The 15,676-nt window shown below is 49.4% G+C and overlaps 1 protein-coding gene across 1 annotated transcript in view; it reads left to right on the top strand.

The window, feature by feature from the left end:
• Positions 1-3,125: 3,125 nt before the first annotated feature.
• ADAP1 (ArfGAP with dual PH domains 1) overlaps positions 3,126-15,676 on the top strand; it is a 51,240-nt gene continuing 38,689 nt past the window's right edge. The window contains exons 1-3 of the mRNA XM_053991848.1: positions 3,126-3,335; positions 13,358-13,488; positions 14,966-15,057. Coding sequence (XP_053847823.1) covers positions 3,251-3,335; positions 13,358-13,488; positions 14,966-15,057 — 308 coding nt within the window. The 5' untranslated portion in view covers positions 3,126-3,250. The remainder of the gene's footprint in view (positions 3,336-13,357; positions 13,489-14,965; positions 15,058-15,676) is intronic.

Genomic DNA, 15,676 nt, shown 5'->3' with positions numbered 1-15,676 from the left:
TATTGATATTTCTGTTCAGGTTTGCTGTTCACGCAGGAATTTGTAATGCTTCCCCACGTTGTGCTGTGAATGCGCTCCCGGGTCACATCAAGGGTTGTGTTTAACACCCTTTTACTTGCATGGTTGTGACATTGATTTATCCATTTCAGGGCTAGGGCTGCGAAATTAACTAAACCCCAGAGTAAACAGCCCTTTCCTAACAAAAGGCAGTCTCGGGGTGAAAGGAGCTGATAAGGAAGGGCAAGGAGAACGTATAGTTATGTCTGTGCATTTTCAGGGCGTCACCACAAAGATGATGGAAAGGTTGCTAGGAATTTCTGGGTGTTCTTTGCCCTGACCTCAGTATCTGGCATTTCCAGAGGCTGCCCTTGCTGCCACTGTGCTCAGCACCTCGGCAGTGGCATTAATAACGTCCGTTTCTAAGGCAACAACCTTGTGACTTAGAAAAGACTGAGTTGAAAGTGTGTGTGTTTACAAACAAACACATCTTACACATAAATATGTAAGGATTTACATACATATGGATATGAATTTATGCCAGACCTCCAAGTCACTTAGCAGTGGAGAGACAGGAAGCATCTGAATGAGGGTGATGTATTGACAGCGACGACAAGCCATCTCTAGAGAGTTTGGTCAGAGATTTTGCAAGAAGTAGGAGCAAATTCATTTAGGCATTCCCTGAAAGGTGCTACCCACGGGAAAAGTGTGGGGCAAAGCTCAGAGGAGGGAACAGTGTGACATGGACAAGCCTGAGCAGTGATGCCCATCAGCCTCCTCTAGCCCTACAGGGGCAACCTTTGCTCTTTTTACCCCGTGTGAGATATAAACTCAGATGCAGTCCCTGGTCCACACCAGGAATCACATTCCTCAGGAGTCAGTGTCCATCAGGAGAACCTCAGTGCCTGCCCTGGATCAACATTGTGCCAACCAACAATGGGGCAATACCCAACCTCTTAATCTTAGATAAACCAGGAGTAAATTTACAGAGATGCCCTTGTGTGTGTGAGGTTGGCTCAAGCCTTTGATTTTCCATTGAACAAAAGTTTATCTTCATTTCTGGCTCATTTAATTCCAACTTTTCTCCCTGACTCTCCACATTCCCTCCACCCATGGGGGCTGTTTGTTTCCCCATGTGAAGTCTGGAGTAATTGTGATGAGATTTAAATGCTGAAGATGCTGTTGATCGACCCTTGCTGGCCCTGCTCTGCCTGTCCTTTATGAAACTCTCCCCTCTCATCATTGACAACAGGCTCTGTTTTATTTGATTTTATTACAAGATATAAATTTCTGTCTGCAGCCCTGGCTTCCAGCACACGGAGGAGAGAGAGGAATTGCCTAGCAACCAGGGGAACAAAAAATTAAGAGAATCAATAAGTCTTAATGGAAAGCTAAACAGAGACTTTCAAACCAAACCCCCTCCCTGCTCCCAGCCCTGGCCCGCGGTAAGTCCACGATGATGTGCAGCATCCTGGCTATTGCATGAAGCATTCAGCAAACGCCTCTTCTGGAAAAGCCAAAGTGCAAATGAAAATCTGGCCTAACTTGGGCTTAGGTAAAGCTCTGATCCTGTAGCATTTACACTGTCAAGCTTGAACACAGCGCAGGTGTGGAGGGTTAAGGTACTCTGCTGAGCTGGTGTCACTCTGAGGGTGTTAGAAGTCAGTGCTCCAGGTAAGTGTTAGTGACTCAGAGGCTGAAGAAGGTGAGGGTCTGGATGCAGCAGCTCAGTTTCCCCACAAAAGGTCTGTGAGGAGGATTATGCCTTTGGTTAGGATGGGAGTGAGTTTCCAGACATTATCAAGCTACGTGTGTAAAACCAGCAAGCCCAGCACGATGCGTGACACCGGGTTGAGTCAGCAAGGAACAGTCCAGCATCCAGTTTAAAACAGAAATAAACCTGGATACAGTCACCTGTCTGGCAGCACAAATGCAAAGGTCATTTAGGAAAATGTATTCCAGGCAAAGAGAGCATTGTAAATGTACCAGGCCATGACTCTGCCTGTATTTAAGGGGCTATTTTCTCCCACAAAGTGTTCTCAGGAACCTGCTCGCATCCTCGTGCTTGCAGGATCAAGATGGTGGTTTGGTTGTGGAAGTTTTCCAGGAGCTACTGGCAGCTTGTGCACACCCTGAATCTCATGGGCAGCATGAATGGCATGAGCTGAGCTTGCAGGAGGGCTCTGCTTTGTTGGAGGAAACAGAGTTGGATGATTTAAATGGGGACTTGCTTTGCAAAACCAAGATTGTTTTTGTAAGCAGAGATTTGTGAACCACAAACAGGGCATTGCAGCATCACAGGTGACCCATACATGAGAAGAAGGTTTCAGCAGGGGTTAAGGAGGCACAGCTCTGAGCCCTTCCTTGGCTAAAAGATTCCCACATCCTGCCCCTGAGTGACACTTTAGTCTTTGACTGGCAAAACAAAGAGTCTTGCCCCACAGGTGGCACGAGATGGACAGCCATGATGGCACAGGGATGTTTTCCCCCCTGATACTACCTGACACCATGGAGGTGTGAAAAATGTGGGAAGATATTGGAGGACAGTCCTGCCAAGACACAGATATGGCAGCTGGTGGTGATGTGCAAGGACAGCAGTGAAGGAGGAGTGTTTTGGAGTGCGTGGGGCTACTGATGAGACCTTCACAAGTAGCCCCAAAAGCTGCTGATGTTAGAGGGGCATCCCAAATGTGCTGCTCGGGACCCTGCCAAGGTGCTTGTGTGGCAAGGCCCGGGAGAGCTGGGGGTCGCTGCCACCTCGCACAGGTGAAGCCCCTCGGCTGCCACCAGCGACAGCATCCGCTCCGCGGGCAGGAGCTAAACCAGGAGAGGTACCCCTGAGTGCCGGGGACACCCGGCGGGATGGGATGGATGCCCTGAAGGTCGGGGACCCCCTCGGGGGTAGGGGCCGCCCCGGTGACGCGCTGCCGCTGGAGGTCGCGGGCGAGCGGCGCGGGGACCCGGCAGCGCCCGCTGGAAGCGGAACCGGCGGCACCGGGCGGCTCCGGCAGCGGCGGGCGGGAGGCACCGGGGGCAGGCAGGGCAGGGCAGGGCAGGGCAGGGCAGGGCAGGGCAGCACCGCCCCGGCGCGGCGCGTCCCGGCGGCCGGAGGCGCGTTCAGCGTGCGCGGGGCGAGCGGGGCCGAATGGAGCCGCCCGGGCGCCGCCCGCCTCGCCAGCGCCCCCCGCCCGCGCCATGAGGCTGCCGTAGCGCGGCGGAGCGAGCGCAGCCCCGCCAGCCGCCCGCCGCCCCCATGGCGAAGGAGAGGAGCAGGAAGGCGCTGGTGGAGCTGCTCCAGCGGCCGGGGAACGCGGCGTGCGCCGACTGCGCCGCCCCGGGTAAGGGCAGGGGAGGCGGGGGGCGCGGGCGGCGGCTGCACCTGCACCTGTCCGCACCGCACCGCACGGTACCGCACCGCACGGTACAGCACGGCTCGGCACGGCACGGCAGCGACGGGGCGCGGGGCTCTGCCCTCTCCGGGAGCGGCGGGGGTTGCGCCCCGCCGAGGGTGTGCCCGACCCCCCCTCCCCACCGCGGGGGATGCAGCGGCGATGCTCCGGGGCTGGTGGAGGGATGCGCTGCGCTGCCGCGGTCCCCGCGGACCAGCCCCGGCCGAGGTTTCCCCAATTTCCCCCGGCCCGGCCCGGCTCCTCGCCCGGCCGTGAGCGCTGATGTCATCCCGGCGGGTCCCCGCGGGCTGCAGCGCAGCCGGGGCCGGTAGCCGGGCGGTGGGGGCTCTGCCGGGATGCCCTGCCTGCGGGGGCGGCGTGTCCTCCGTGTCCCCTCGGCTGCTCCTGCCCTGTCAGTGAGCAAACACATGGGGACAACCGGAGGCAGCGCTGCGGACATCCTGCCCAACAACCTTTGCCCAGCTGCCATCGATGGGTGCCTGCGCAGGGAGCGGGGCTGGAATGTCTGTAGACGTCTTCGTGTGCGGAGGGGAGAAAATCAGGGCTGGGAATGTCTTCTTCGCCTTTTGGATGGTGAATTTTTGGAGTCGGGCCGTGATGCTGTTGCTGAGCAGAGTCTGCATGGGGTGGTGGGATCTGTCTTTGAGAACAACCTTAGAAAAAACTGCAGATCAAGTAACTTTCCTGTTTTTAAAAAGAAAAAAAAAAATCACCATACAGAAAAACCTAAATTTCTATTAGCTTGAGCAGGATGGCTCTGAGGAGGGGTATAGAAAGGATGTCCTTCTCAGCCTCTGTCATTCCATAGGTTAAAGAAAAACCCAACACTTCAGCTGAGCCCTATTTTCCCAGCTATTGATTTGTTTAGGATGTCAGGATCTATTGGATACCGCTATCCAGCTCATACCATTCCCAGTGGTTTTATATCCCTAATCTGCATCCCAGGACACTGCAGCTCACTTTCAGATGCGTTGTGTCCTCCGGTACCCAGCTGGAAAGGACAAAGAACTTTCGGCACAGCGTGAACGGCTTTGCAGCGCCGCGCTGCTCTGCCTGCTCCCACCCATCTGCTGCCGGCTGCTGCTGTCTGACTGTACCAGCCCACCTCGGAGGTGTCTTGCTGAGCACAGCTTGGGCTCCCCGTGTAGGTGTCCGCCTAAATTGTTCCTTCCTGGAAGAAACTTTACAAACCTGGGCCGTTCAGATTAGCAGGGTGATTCTCCCTCACCTTGTGGGTATAAAACATAAAGCCCCCAGGCAAGATGGGAAGTTTCTCAGCATCACCAGGCTGGAGATGGAGCCGTAGGTCAATAAAATAACTCATATCAAGATAAGAAGGTTGTTGTTAAAGGCACAAAAAGGGCTTGTAAAACAACGAAACCATAATTTGGTTTTGGTGACATTTGCATACAGAGATGTCTTAGTGAATCTGAAAGTCAGAGAGGAGAATTTGGGCCAGTGTCTTTTGTAAGTCAAGATGTGTTATATTAATATCATTCAGCCTCTTCTGCACCCTCATGGCATTACTTCCTTAGGACCACCTCCCCGTTCATCAACCCAATTCCTTTAGTGACTGCTTTGCTTCAGGTTCTTTGGCAAAGGAGAGCTATTCATGGTGCTGTAATGTGCTCGTCTGCCTGGGAGTGACAATAAACTTGAGATGCCCTGGGCTACTTAACATAAGATAATAACTTGTGTCTGTAGGTAGTATAGAAGATATTCAGCCTGAATTCAGTTATTCAGGCTGGGCAGGTGTGGCAGGCCAGCTCTTTCTGGGGATGAGGTAATGCAGCAGAGGCAGGGTAAGTGTCCAGGGAGCCTCCAGAAAGGGGTGCAAGAATGTTCTTTGCTGAGAAGTGGGATGCACAAAAAGATAAAGGTGACAGCTGGAACCAGGTGGGCAGCTGACACTGGAAAAGTACCAAAGCAGAGAAAATGAAGTGAGAAGGAAGAGGGAGGGTGTGGAATGAACAGAAGATGAGGGAAGCAGGGCAGACTTGTGCTTTCCCACATGTGAGTATCACCATAGGGCTGATCTGGTACAGCTGGGGGGAAGCTAAAGATCAGGATTTGTTTCTCAGGTGGATGAGTGCCTTTCCCTGAAATACTCTGTTAGTACAGGATCCATGATAAGAGGGAGCCATTTAGCTCAGGGATGCTTATAACAAAGAATAGGATGGGTTGGAAATTAACAGGAGAAAATTCTGTTAGTCACTTTAATTTGTGTATTTGGAAGCCAGCTGGGTTTTCTTTTTCTTTTGGAAATATTTGTTTGAGAAATCAACCAGTCAGTGAAAGTTTGTTTTTTTCCTTCCCTGCTGTCAAAAAGGGTTATTTTCTTTTGTTATTGCTCTGGCATGTGGGAGAGGCTCAGTAGCCAGAGCCCCGCAGCTTGTCCCAGGTATTCTGTGTCCTGTCACAAAGCCCTGGTGCATCACTGGGCTAAGCTGTGACCATACAAAAGTCAAAGCTGGGGACAGACATGGGGCATCAGGGGAAGCTTTTCCTCCTGGGCTGGGTAAATAACATCATCCCCAGCAGGATCAGCCCATCTCCTTGGGGACATCTGGGCACAACCTGCTGCTTGCCCGGGGCTGGGCCAGAATTTGCCACTTAATCATGACTGAGGATTATTGGAGTGGCCAAGCCCTGTAAGGCTGCACTGTTCAAGGTGTGTTTCCCTGGTGTGTGCACAGGATGTGCACACTTGCACCTGGGTGGAATGGGGTATTGGATGTGGTGCTCAGGAAGGTCAGATCTGGGTCTTCCCCAGGACCTGTGTATATGTCTGGCAAAAAAAAAAAATCTCTTGTGCGAAACCAGAGGTTTCAAACAGATTTTGGGGGATGTCTCAGGTGGAGAGAACAGTCTGGCCATGGCAGCTGGGAATGCAGAAAGGATGCTAAAGTAGAAAGTGAAAATCAGAGTGTAAAATAACTGAGAGATTACATTTTTCACATGCAGGTTTTTTGTGTTTGGAATTGTTCTTTTTAGGTTTTTATTAATTGCATTTTTATAAAACCTTAAATTGCAAAGAGAGGTTGTTTTGAACAAAAAGTATTTCAGTTGCAAAAAATGTCATTGATCTGTAATGCATAACGAGACTGCCTTGGTTACATCTTCGGGACTGAATTCTGGGGCAGGAGCCACTAATAAAGTCATTAGATGGAGCTTTGGGTCCTCTGTCATTACACGCTTCTGTGTCCCGGGTGTTGTGTTTTTTGTGGGTTTAAAGCTGTGCTATGTCAGTGAAGACAGCATGGTAAATGCAGTCTTAAGTGCAAACTGAGCAATGTTACTGAATTGCTGGTGTGTAATGGCTCTCTGTGCATTAGAATAATCTTTTTTTCTCCAAGACTAATGTGGCAGTTCAGCCTTTTCTTTTTCTAAATGATTCTTTGTCTCAGGCAATCTTTCCTCACATCATAAGACGGATGGTTATCTCAGGGCATAACAAGACCTTGAGTATTTCTCTCTTTATTTTTCTATGACTTAGGCTCGTGTTTCCATGGAGTGAGAATTATTTTACATTGTAGGAGGACAGAGAGGCTCTGAAGACAGAAATGGAAATCCCATCAAAGCAGTCCTGCAGTTTAAACCCTTCAGCAGCAGTTTACATGGCTTGTTATCATTTTATCTTTCTTATTTGGGATGGATTACTGGGACATGGATCCTGGCTAACATTGGCCTCTGTGCCTGAGGCCCGAGGGGGTGAAGGATGGAGGAAGAACAGAAGGCTCATACTGGAGGGGAGTCTGGAATTGGAGCTTTGTGCTGCAGAGCCGAGCAGATCTGGTGTTCTGGTGTAACAGTGCCTCTGGAAGCCTGAGGGTGGCTGAGGTGGTTGTAAACACCTCTTCCTTCTCAGTTCTCCAGCAGGTGAAGCTTTTCCACTCCCTGGATGTCAGCAAGTGAGGGTGGTGATTAGAGGGGGATGCCTGAGCGCTGGGGCTTGCTTGGTTTAAGGATTAAGGATCTCAGCCCTCTCCTTGCTCCCTCCAACCGCTGGTCCTGAAAACCCAGATCGGGAAGGGGACGGAGTCCTGGGGTCCTGCCAGTGCTGCCCTCTGCAGCGGCTCTGCCCATCCCCTCGGGGAGTGATGGGGCTCTGCCTCGCAGCTCTTCCCTCTCTTGCCCCCACTGCCTCCCACTGGAAAGCTGTTCCAGAGCTCTGCTGCTCTAATGGCGTGAAACGGGATTTTCATCTTCCAGCTCAAAGTGGAAACTTGTTCCTGCACCTCCATTGTCCTCTCACTTGAATACTGATTTTTTTTTTTTTATTATTATTACTTTTTGGTGTCTCTGGGAATTGGCCAGCTCTTCTCCCCAGCTGTAAGCAGAGGGATAAGGAGTAAAAAAATTAAAAAGAAAAAAAAAACCCACAGCAGCTGTGTTCAGCTCAGTGCTGCTTTCTGCAGGAAAAAGGGCTTTTTGAAACAAAAGAGGTTTAATTGATGGTGGTTTTTGTCCAGTCCTGCAGCACAATCGTGGGCTGCAGACAGCGAGAGGGGGCTGCTGGGACCTGCCAGCTGAATTAAAGACCTTGGCAAGTTTAGTGCCTTCACTGAAAATTTTTCCTACTTAGAGAGGAGAGTTGGTGGGAGGTGGTTTGACTTCAGTGTTAACTCTTTTATTGTTATTTTTCAACATGCATGACCAGGATCTGTTTATCAGCCTCCTAATCCTTCCCCAGAGTAAATAACAACAGAACTTCAGTGCTGAACACCAGGTTCTCTGTCTCGGGCATGGAGGAAGTGAGCAGCAAGCAGGAAAGGCTTTGTGCTTGTGTGGATTGCACTGAAATCCCTGTGGTTCTACCCTGTATCAACGAGTCACATTTCTAGTGCAGGGTAAAAAAGGTTTTCTTTGCCTGGAGAGGTCTCTTTATCAGCTTAAACAGGAGAGGGTTCAGGAAAATCCACTGAATCTGCATCCCAAGCAAAAACCAGCTCCCACCCAGCTGGAGTGGCAGGGATGCAGCAGGGTCAGGCCATCACGTGTGTGCTGAAGGATGTGTTGAGGATGTGTTGCTGTGCATTGGCCTCAGATGTTTGCCTTGATCATCAGTATTGTGCTATAAGTAGTGGTAAATGTAATTAAGGCAAAAGGTGGAGCAGGAGCATCCAAATTTTGGGACTCTTTGAGTTCTTGCTCTTTTCTACTTTGAGCCTGTTGCTGTTCTGCTTCATGGGATTTTACTTGAGTTGATGGCATCTAGGGATTTTCAAACTGGAACCCCATGTTTATATTCTGGATACAGGAAATGCTGATTTTTTTTTTTTTTTTTTTTAATCCATTACCTTCCAGCTTCCAGTCTCTTTGCTTTCTATAAGTTGTTCTGTGTCTTTTGTTGTTTTTTCTTCCATAATATTTTCTGTGTCTAGCCTTCATTTTTTTCCCCCCTAAGTTCAGGAATGCTGGGTTCAAGCTGCGGTGTTCATGGCTCACTGTGCTGGCTTTTCCTGAGGCTTGTGGTGGTAAAAAGGGCTGGGTGGACAAGTTAATTTCTGAATTTAGCTGTGTTGCCCAAGTGTTCTAGTTTTCTTTTGGGTGCTTCTCTAATCTCTGGCTGTGCCTTTGCTTTCAGATGAATGAGATGGGAAAATACCAGCGCAGTGCCCTTCTTCTGAGTTTAGTTTAGCTTTGTTTGTTTCTCTAATTTTTAAAATGAAGCTGACTCACGTCTTTATTTTGAAGGGCATTATGATCTGTTTATAAGTCACCAGGAATCTCTACCACATTGGGCAGTGAAAGCCTTTTAGAGCTGGAATTGGTCATTCAGGGTAAGAGTCTTTCTGCACTTACAGCAGTGTATTTGGTTTAATGTTCCCGTTGTTCCTCGTTCATTTTTATCCCTTTTGGCTTGAAATAATGGAATAAAGTAATTTGTGTGGAACTTAGGCATGCTGGAGAGTTTTCATTAGGCTTCACTGCTGTTTGCTCAAAATTCTGGAGGCTTAGGAAAAAAAATCATCTTTTTTGAGCACTGCCCAAAAAGCCCAGATTATGACATATTGGCATTTCATTGCACTTTTTTGGCACATGCCCAGACAGAATAATAAAATTACTGAACTCTCAGTAGTGTCCAGCATGGATAACGTGTTCCAGCTGTTGAAGTGTCCAGCAGCAAGGTGGGCTTCACCTATCTGTGGAGGCCTCAACTTGCCAGCCATGCAGCCTGGGGTCATTGGCTCACTGAATTAATGGTGCTGGCCCAAAATTCACTGTTTTGTGTGAAGACACTTATGAAAACTTATTTTCATGTTTGATAAGATGTTGTCTTATCTCTGGTGCAGTAGTTTGAGGGATTAGGGTCTGTGATAAGCCAAGGCTGGGGATCACTGGCGTTATCCACAATGTCCCTGAGCTGAGAATCTGTGCTGGAGAGCAGAGGGGGGGACCATGATGTGTTTGGGGAGCAGCGCAGCCACTGAGAGCCCCAAAGCCCTTAAAAGGCTTTGGAGAAGCATCCCTGCAGCCCTGGCTGGCCACGCTGGGGTGTGTCACCAGTCCCTGCAGAAGATGTGGGGGTGTGGCTGTGTCCTCGCTGGGTTTCTTCAAAAATGGTGTCACGAGTGCAGGGGGTGGGGGAGAAGGGGAAGCAACGCTGGCAGAGCCCTCCAGAAGCTGGAGCTGAGGAATCCTCCACGCCCTGCTTCCTGTCCACAGGCAGGGCTGTGACACGGGGAGGTCACAGGGGAGCATGAGCCCGAGGGCTCGCATGGCTCTGTAATCCTATGGTTTGTTCAGATGATGCTGAGAAATTCCTTTTGCCTTTCAGCTAAAGCCTGGGAAAGGCTTGGGCTGCCTTGCTTTCTGTTAGATGTCCTCAGCCAGGAGAGCAAGAGCCATGAGACATCTCAAATTACGGTAACAGTGACATTTCAGAGGGATTTGCCCTGGCAGATCAGTTTGTTCTGGGGGTTCTCACTACCCAGCAATTTTTTGGATGGGGCTAAGTCAGTACCTGAAGCACTTGAACTCTCCTCCTGCCTGGTGTTTACTTTGGGACTAAACCCAGCTGCCAAATGTGGGTGGTTTTGGGCTGTGACAGGAGAGCATCACACAACCAGCTGAGCAACCACAGTTCTTCCACCCACCCTTGCCACGAAAGACATATTTCTAAAACCAGAAGAGCAGTGAGGAGGAAGTTGCTATTAATACCTGGCTGAGATGTGAATGACCGGGGTCAGGTCTGGTGGGGCAGGTGAAATGTGCATCTCTGTCATGGTGCTCCTTGAAATCTGCTGTGTGGGACACTGGTGGTGTTGGATGGACACAGATTTGGGTCTAGGCAGGAGAGGAAATGCTGAAGGGAAGGTGACCAGGAGGAGATAGCTACTGGCTTTATAAGAACAAGCTGAGAGCATCCCTTCCAAGGCTGGGTCACCCCTGACCCTGTTGTCTCTGCTCCTCTGAAGGACTGTCACCTTCTGGCAGCCACAGATGGGTGACCCTGTGTATTTGATGGGTGTGTACCCTGGGATATAATCCAGCTTTTGTTTGCTTAATTAGACAAGGCTTGTCAAGATGTGGGGTAGGGGGAAGCTTGTTTAAGAGTCTGGCCTGAAGAAGATCCTGTTGGTGTGAGGAGAATGCTTTAAAGCCCAGGTGTGACTGAAACCTGTTGCTTGAGGTGCTGTTTGCCCATGCCAAGGAGAGACAAATTGGATATGAGCTGACTTGGTGGCCACTGGAGCTGGGGTCTCCTCCAGGATCTTCTTGCAGGATGTTCCTCCACCAGAATGTGTACCCCTCCCAGGCTGGAGGAAGGTGTGCAGTCTGCTGGTTCTGTCACACACAGCAGTGCAGGCAGGGGAGGGCTTACCTCTTGGGGAGGACTTTGGAAGCCTGACTCCACGAGGCTGCAGACAGCACAAAGAAATCCACCCACGTGCCTAAGATAAATCTGGTAACATTAAAGAGGCATTGAGACTCCCAATAAAACATGTTTTATTGGCCAGTGCATACTTTGAAGCCTGTTTCCCTGGGTTGGGCGGTGCTTTGATCAGATCTCATTACTCTGGGAAGGATTGAAGCTCAGTTATCCTGGCGTGGCTGTGCTGAGCCCAGGGACCCAGCTCCAAGCTTTGCTGCCACAGCTTCCTCACCACTGCCATGGCTCTGTCCTCTGGACCTTCTTACCATTCCGTGTGTCTGCGTTAAGGTCAGTGATGGCTGTTTGGACACGAGACCCTGGTGCTTTCACCTTGCCTCACTTGCACCCTTTGGGACCCTTCAGCAGTGCTGAACCTTGGGATGTTTTTGTGGCAGGAAGTTTGGAGGGCCCCAGACTTTGATTACAAACGTGCTTGGAGATGAGAGAGGACAATATGATGAGTCAGAGCACAGAAAGTGCCTGAGCATGCAAAACTCCTGATTCTTGCTGCCAACCAACAGCCCGATAACTGGCCACAGTCTTTGAGGTTGGAATGAGTGGGGTGGATGATCTGGGATGGGGTGTGAAGCTGAGTCACCCAGTGCTTGTGGAAGCAGCAGGGTGCTTAGATCAGCACCCTTAGATCAACCTGACTGGTTTTATACTTGCCAGGCTTGAGTTGTAGTCACTGGGGTGTTGGATGAGGATGGGAGACCATGTGAAATAGAAAAAACCCACCTTTGTGTCTGCTGGTGCACGATGGGACTTGTATCAGCTTGGGAATTTGCTCCCCTGTCCCGTATGGGCACCCAGCTGTGTCTGACGAGAATCCTCATTTAGCACTGGGGTTTACATCTGAGCAGAGCCACCTCTGGAGAGCAGAGCTGGTCTTCCCTGGGGCGTGCTGGGGGAGGCTGGTGGCTGTCCCTGCAGGCAAGGCTGGTGGCAGCCCTTGGTTACCCCTCAGGAACTGAGCTGCCCCATGCCAGCCTGCTCCCTGCACTGACACAGCCAGAGCATGAAATATGGATCAGGAGGAGGAAGCACATTCCCTTGCCTTTTATAAATAATTGCTGTGCTGTGGGCAGTGAAGGTTCAGGGTAACCACAGCGGGGGAATAAATGGATTTCGAGGGGCTGGGAGAGGGGAAAACCTGCCCTTACCCCTCAACAGCCTGATGCCATGGGCTGGCTGAGGGGCTCCAGCCCTGTGGGGGAGGATTGGGAGGATTTAGTGTCTGACTGGGTGACCTGCAGTGAAGCTCTTTCTGCTGGGGCGCAGCTGGATCCGCAGGCGCTGACATTTGCCTTGGAGTTCAAACAAAGATCCCTGTATTGGCTTTATTGGCAAGGCAGTGCCAGGGACACTGCTGGATGTGTCCTGCTCCTGGCCCCTGCCCTCCTCCGGTCCCTCTGTCTCCCTGCTTCGGGCAGTGCCTCTCCCAGGGAGGAATTTGGAGGCAAGGGACTCTGTTTACAGTTCTTTGTGTGAGATGTCAGCCCGGGGATGTAAACAGCGCGTGGTTTTGCTCAGAGAAAGTACAGAGCCACCACTGGCAGCATTTTTCCATTAAGGCAAGGGCTGGAAACCTCCTGGCATGGAGGGCTGGGCTGCTGGGAGCTGCAGCTGTGGGAGGAGAGTCTCTGTGTGGAGCACATGTAATAAATAAATAAAAAGGGAGCAGCACAGCGGCTTCCCTGAGCTGATGTAGTTTCTGTTCCATGCAGTATTCAGATGGAATTTCCTCATGAAAGAGGGATATTCCTCTGTTCTCTTCATGTGAGCATGGAGTGAGCTGTGGAGGACTCGGGCACATGCAGTTGTTTGTATATTGAGGTTTGGGGAATAGCAGCTTCATTGGGGGTTGCAGATCTGGTAATTGTTAGTTTAATTTGTATTCCTATCAACAGAAACATTTATTTTCCTTGTCTATTTATCTGATGCCTTTAGACTCAGGGACATCAGACCTGGTGACTCCTGAACTCCCCTGCCATGCCCTGTCTCTGCCTCCTGCTGCCCTGAATCCAAAAGATCAGTCAAGTGCAATTCCCTCTTTCCTTCTTGCTTCCAGACCCGGACTGGGCGTCCCACAGCCTCGGGATCTTCATCTGCCTGAACTGTTCAGGCATCCACCGCAACATTCCGCAGGTCAGCAAGGTGAAGTCGGTGCGCCTGGACGACTGGGATGATGCCCAGGTGGAGGTACGTGCACCTGGGCTGGGAGGGTCCCAGCCAGGGGCTTTGGGCTCTTTCCTTTGCAGCCCTTTCTAAAGACGCCGCAAGAAACGGGATTTCAGAAAGCATGTCTAGATGGTGAATGTGGGAACGAGGTTGTGATGCTGATTGAAGTAGAACACCCATTTTGTGAAGGATTTGTGAGGGTTTCCCCACCCCTATAAAGATGTCCGTGAAATAGCATGTAGAAATTACTAATTTTTAATGGATTGTCTTCTCTTGTTTCTTACAGTATCTCTAGTCTAGACTAGACCTCTGGCCTACCACCCTGCCCAGCTCAGCTATCTCTGGCTTTGTTCCTCTTAAATTCACAGTTTGAAAAACCAAACCCTCACAATATAAATTCTCTCTATTTATGCCCCACACCTGCCTGGATTTGTGTGGTGCTGCTAAAGGCACCCAGGAAACCTTTCTGCTTTGACTACTGGTACCTTCAAAGGCATGAAGAACTCTACCAGTCATTGATTTCTGTCTTCTATCTGTAGAGTTGAGGTTTTTCTGAGAGCTGCACCTCGTGGAGTTGTGTGTTTTATGAGAACAGGTCTTAGTGTTGCAGGGTTTTTTCCTTCCCTGGTATTTTTTGGGGGGAGTAGATTGAATATGTAAATGCGAGAAATTCAAAACCATGACAGTAATAAAAAAAAAAAAGCTTAGCTGCTTGTTATGTTTGTATGCTTGGTATTTGACACAAAACAAAATGTATTTAGCATGGCTGCCTGGAAAAGAATGGGGTTTTTACACTTATAAAGTGAATTTCAATAAACAAAATACATGAATAAGGAAATAAGTAGTTTTCTTTGCTGAGTTCTCAACCAGACATTTGTGCATCAGAAGAAAAAGAGGGCTGTCAGGGAAGATAAAAACATTATATATTTATTTATTGGAAGGGAGGACTATCAAGGTAGATAGAACTTTTATATATTTATTTGTTTGTTTATTTGTCTATCCCTTCAAGCTCCTTCCTGAGGTAGCTGCAATGACTTAGCAAAAACAAACTCATCCTTTTGGCACAAGTGATGTGATCAGAAGCACAGGATGTGTTGTCAGAGGCTATCACCCTTCTGGAGCTTTAACACATGGAGACTAAAAGCCAGTGTGAAGTTTTTCCCTCTGGTTACCTAATCCCCATCTTGGATTCCTGGGATCCATCTGATTCCCATGCCTGAGGGGGAAATGCCACTGTGTGCTGCCTCCTGCTCCTGTGGGGATCATGCAGGTGGCACTGGGACATGTCCTCAGCATCATTTTAAGCTGTGGGATCCCTAGTAATAATAACCAATATTTATTTGCAGCAACCCTTCTGTGCACAGTCCTGGGCAAACCTCTCAGTAAGAGAAGAGGTCCCCCATCCCAATAATTTTATTGCTTTGTAGAAGTAAAAGAGAATAAAAGAAAATGCCATTACCATTTTCTTAATTCTTTCTGTTTTTTTCTCTTTTTACAGTTTATGGCCTCGAATGGAAACAATGTAGCAAAAGCAAAATATGAATCTAAAATGCCACCATTTTATTATAAACCAACGTATCTTGACTGCCAGTAAGTAAATACCTCTGCTGGTAAACAACATTTATTTGTTTGTGCAGCTGCAGCCTCTGTAATACATTGGTTTTAGCATAAGACTTTTTTTTTTTTTTTTTTTTTTTTTTGCCACAATGGAGGTTTCATTTATAAAAGGTCCTGAAAATGTTTTTCCTTCTGCAGGCATATGGTAGAGTTTATGCTACGTGTGGGATCTTGTTTAATAAGTACAGTTGAGATGATGCAGGGGAGTCAATAGTTTGTCTGTTCCCCAGACTCTTCCAAGTTTCTAGAGCTGCAAGAATGCCAATTTCTACCCATTGATTTCCTCTGTCTTTTCAAATCCCCCTTCTGCATCAAGGCAGAACTTGCTAATCTGCAGTGTCAGATGCTGGGTTATTTGTAATGCAAAAATACCGGGGCTTTGTGTTGGTTTGGTTTCACCTAGATGACAGATAATCTCCTCCATGAAGGAGGAAGGTTAAAGGTTGTGTCTAAGAAACTAAAAGGTTGTGTCTCCTGTGCAGTGTGGAGAACCTCCCTAGTAAGCTGGGGTGGGCTTTGTGGAGCAGGGAGCTGAGCAGCCAGAATGTGCTGGGTGCAAGGGGATGAACTGAATTTGACTTTTAGGGTCCAG

The sequence above is a fragment of the Vidua macroura genome, chromosome 16 (genome assembly GCF_024509145.1).
Source record: "Vidua macroura isolate BioBank_ID:100142 chromosome 16, ASM2450914v1, whole genome shotgun sequence".
Taxonomy (NCBI): Eukaryota; Metazoa; Chordata; class Aves; order Passeriformes; family Viduidae; genus Vidua; species Vidua macroura.
Note: the sequence above shows the minus strand (reverse complement) of the source record. Positions and strands in the feature narration are given on the sequence as shown.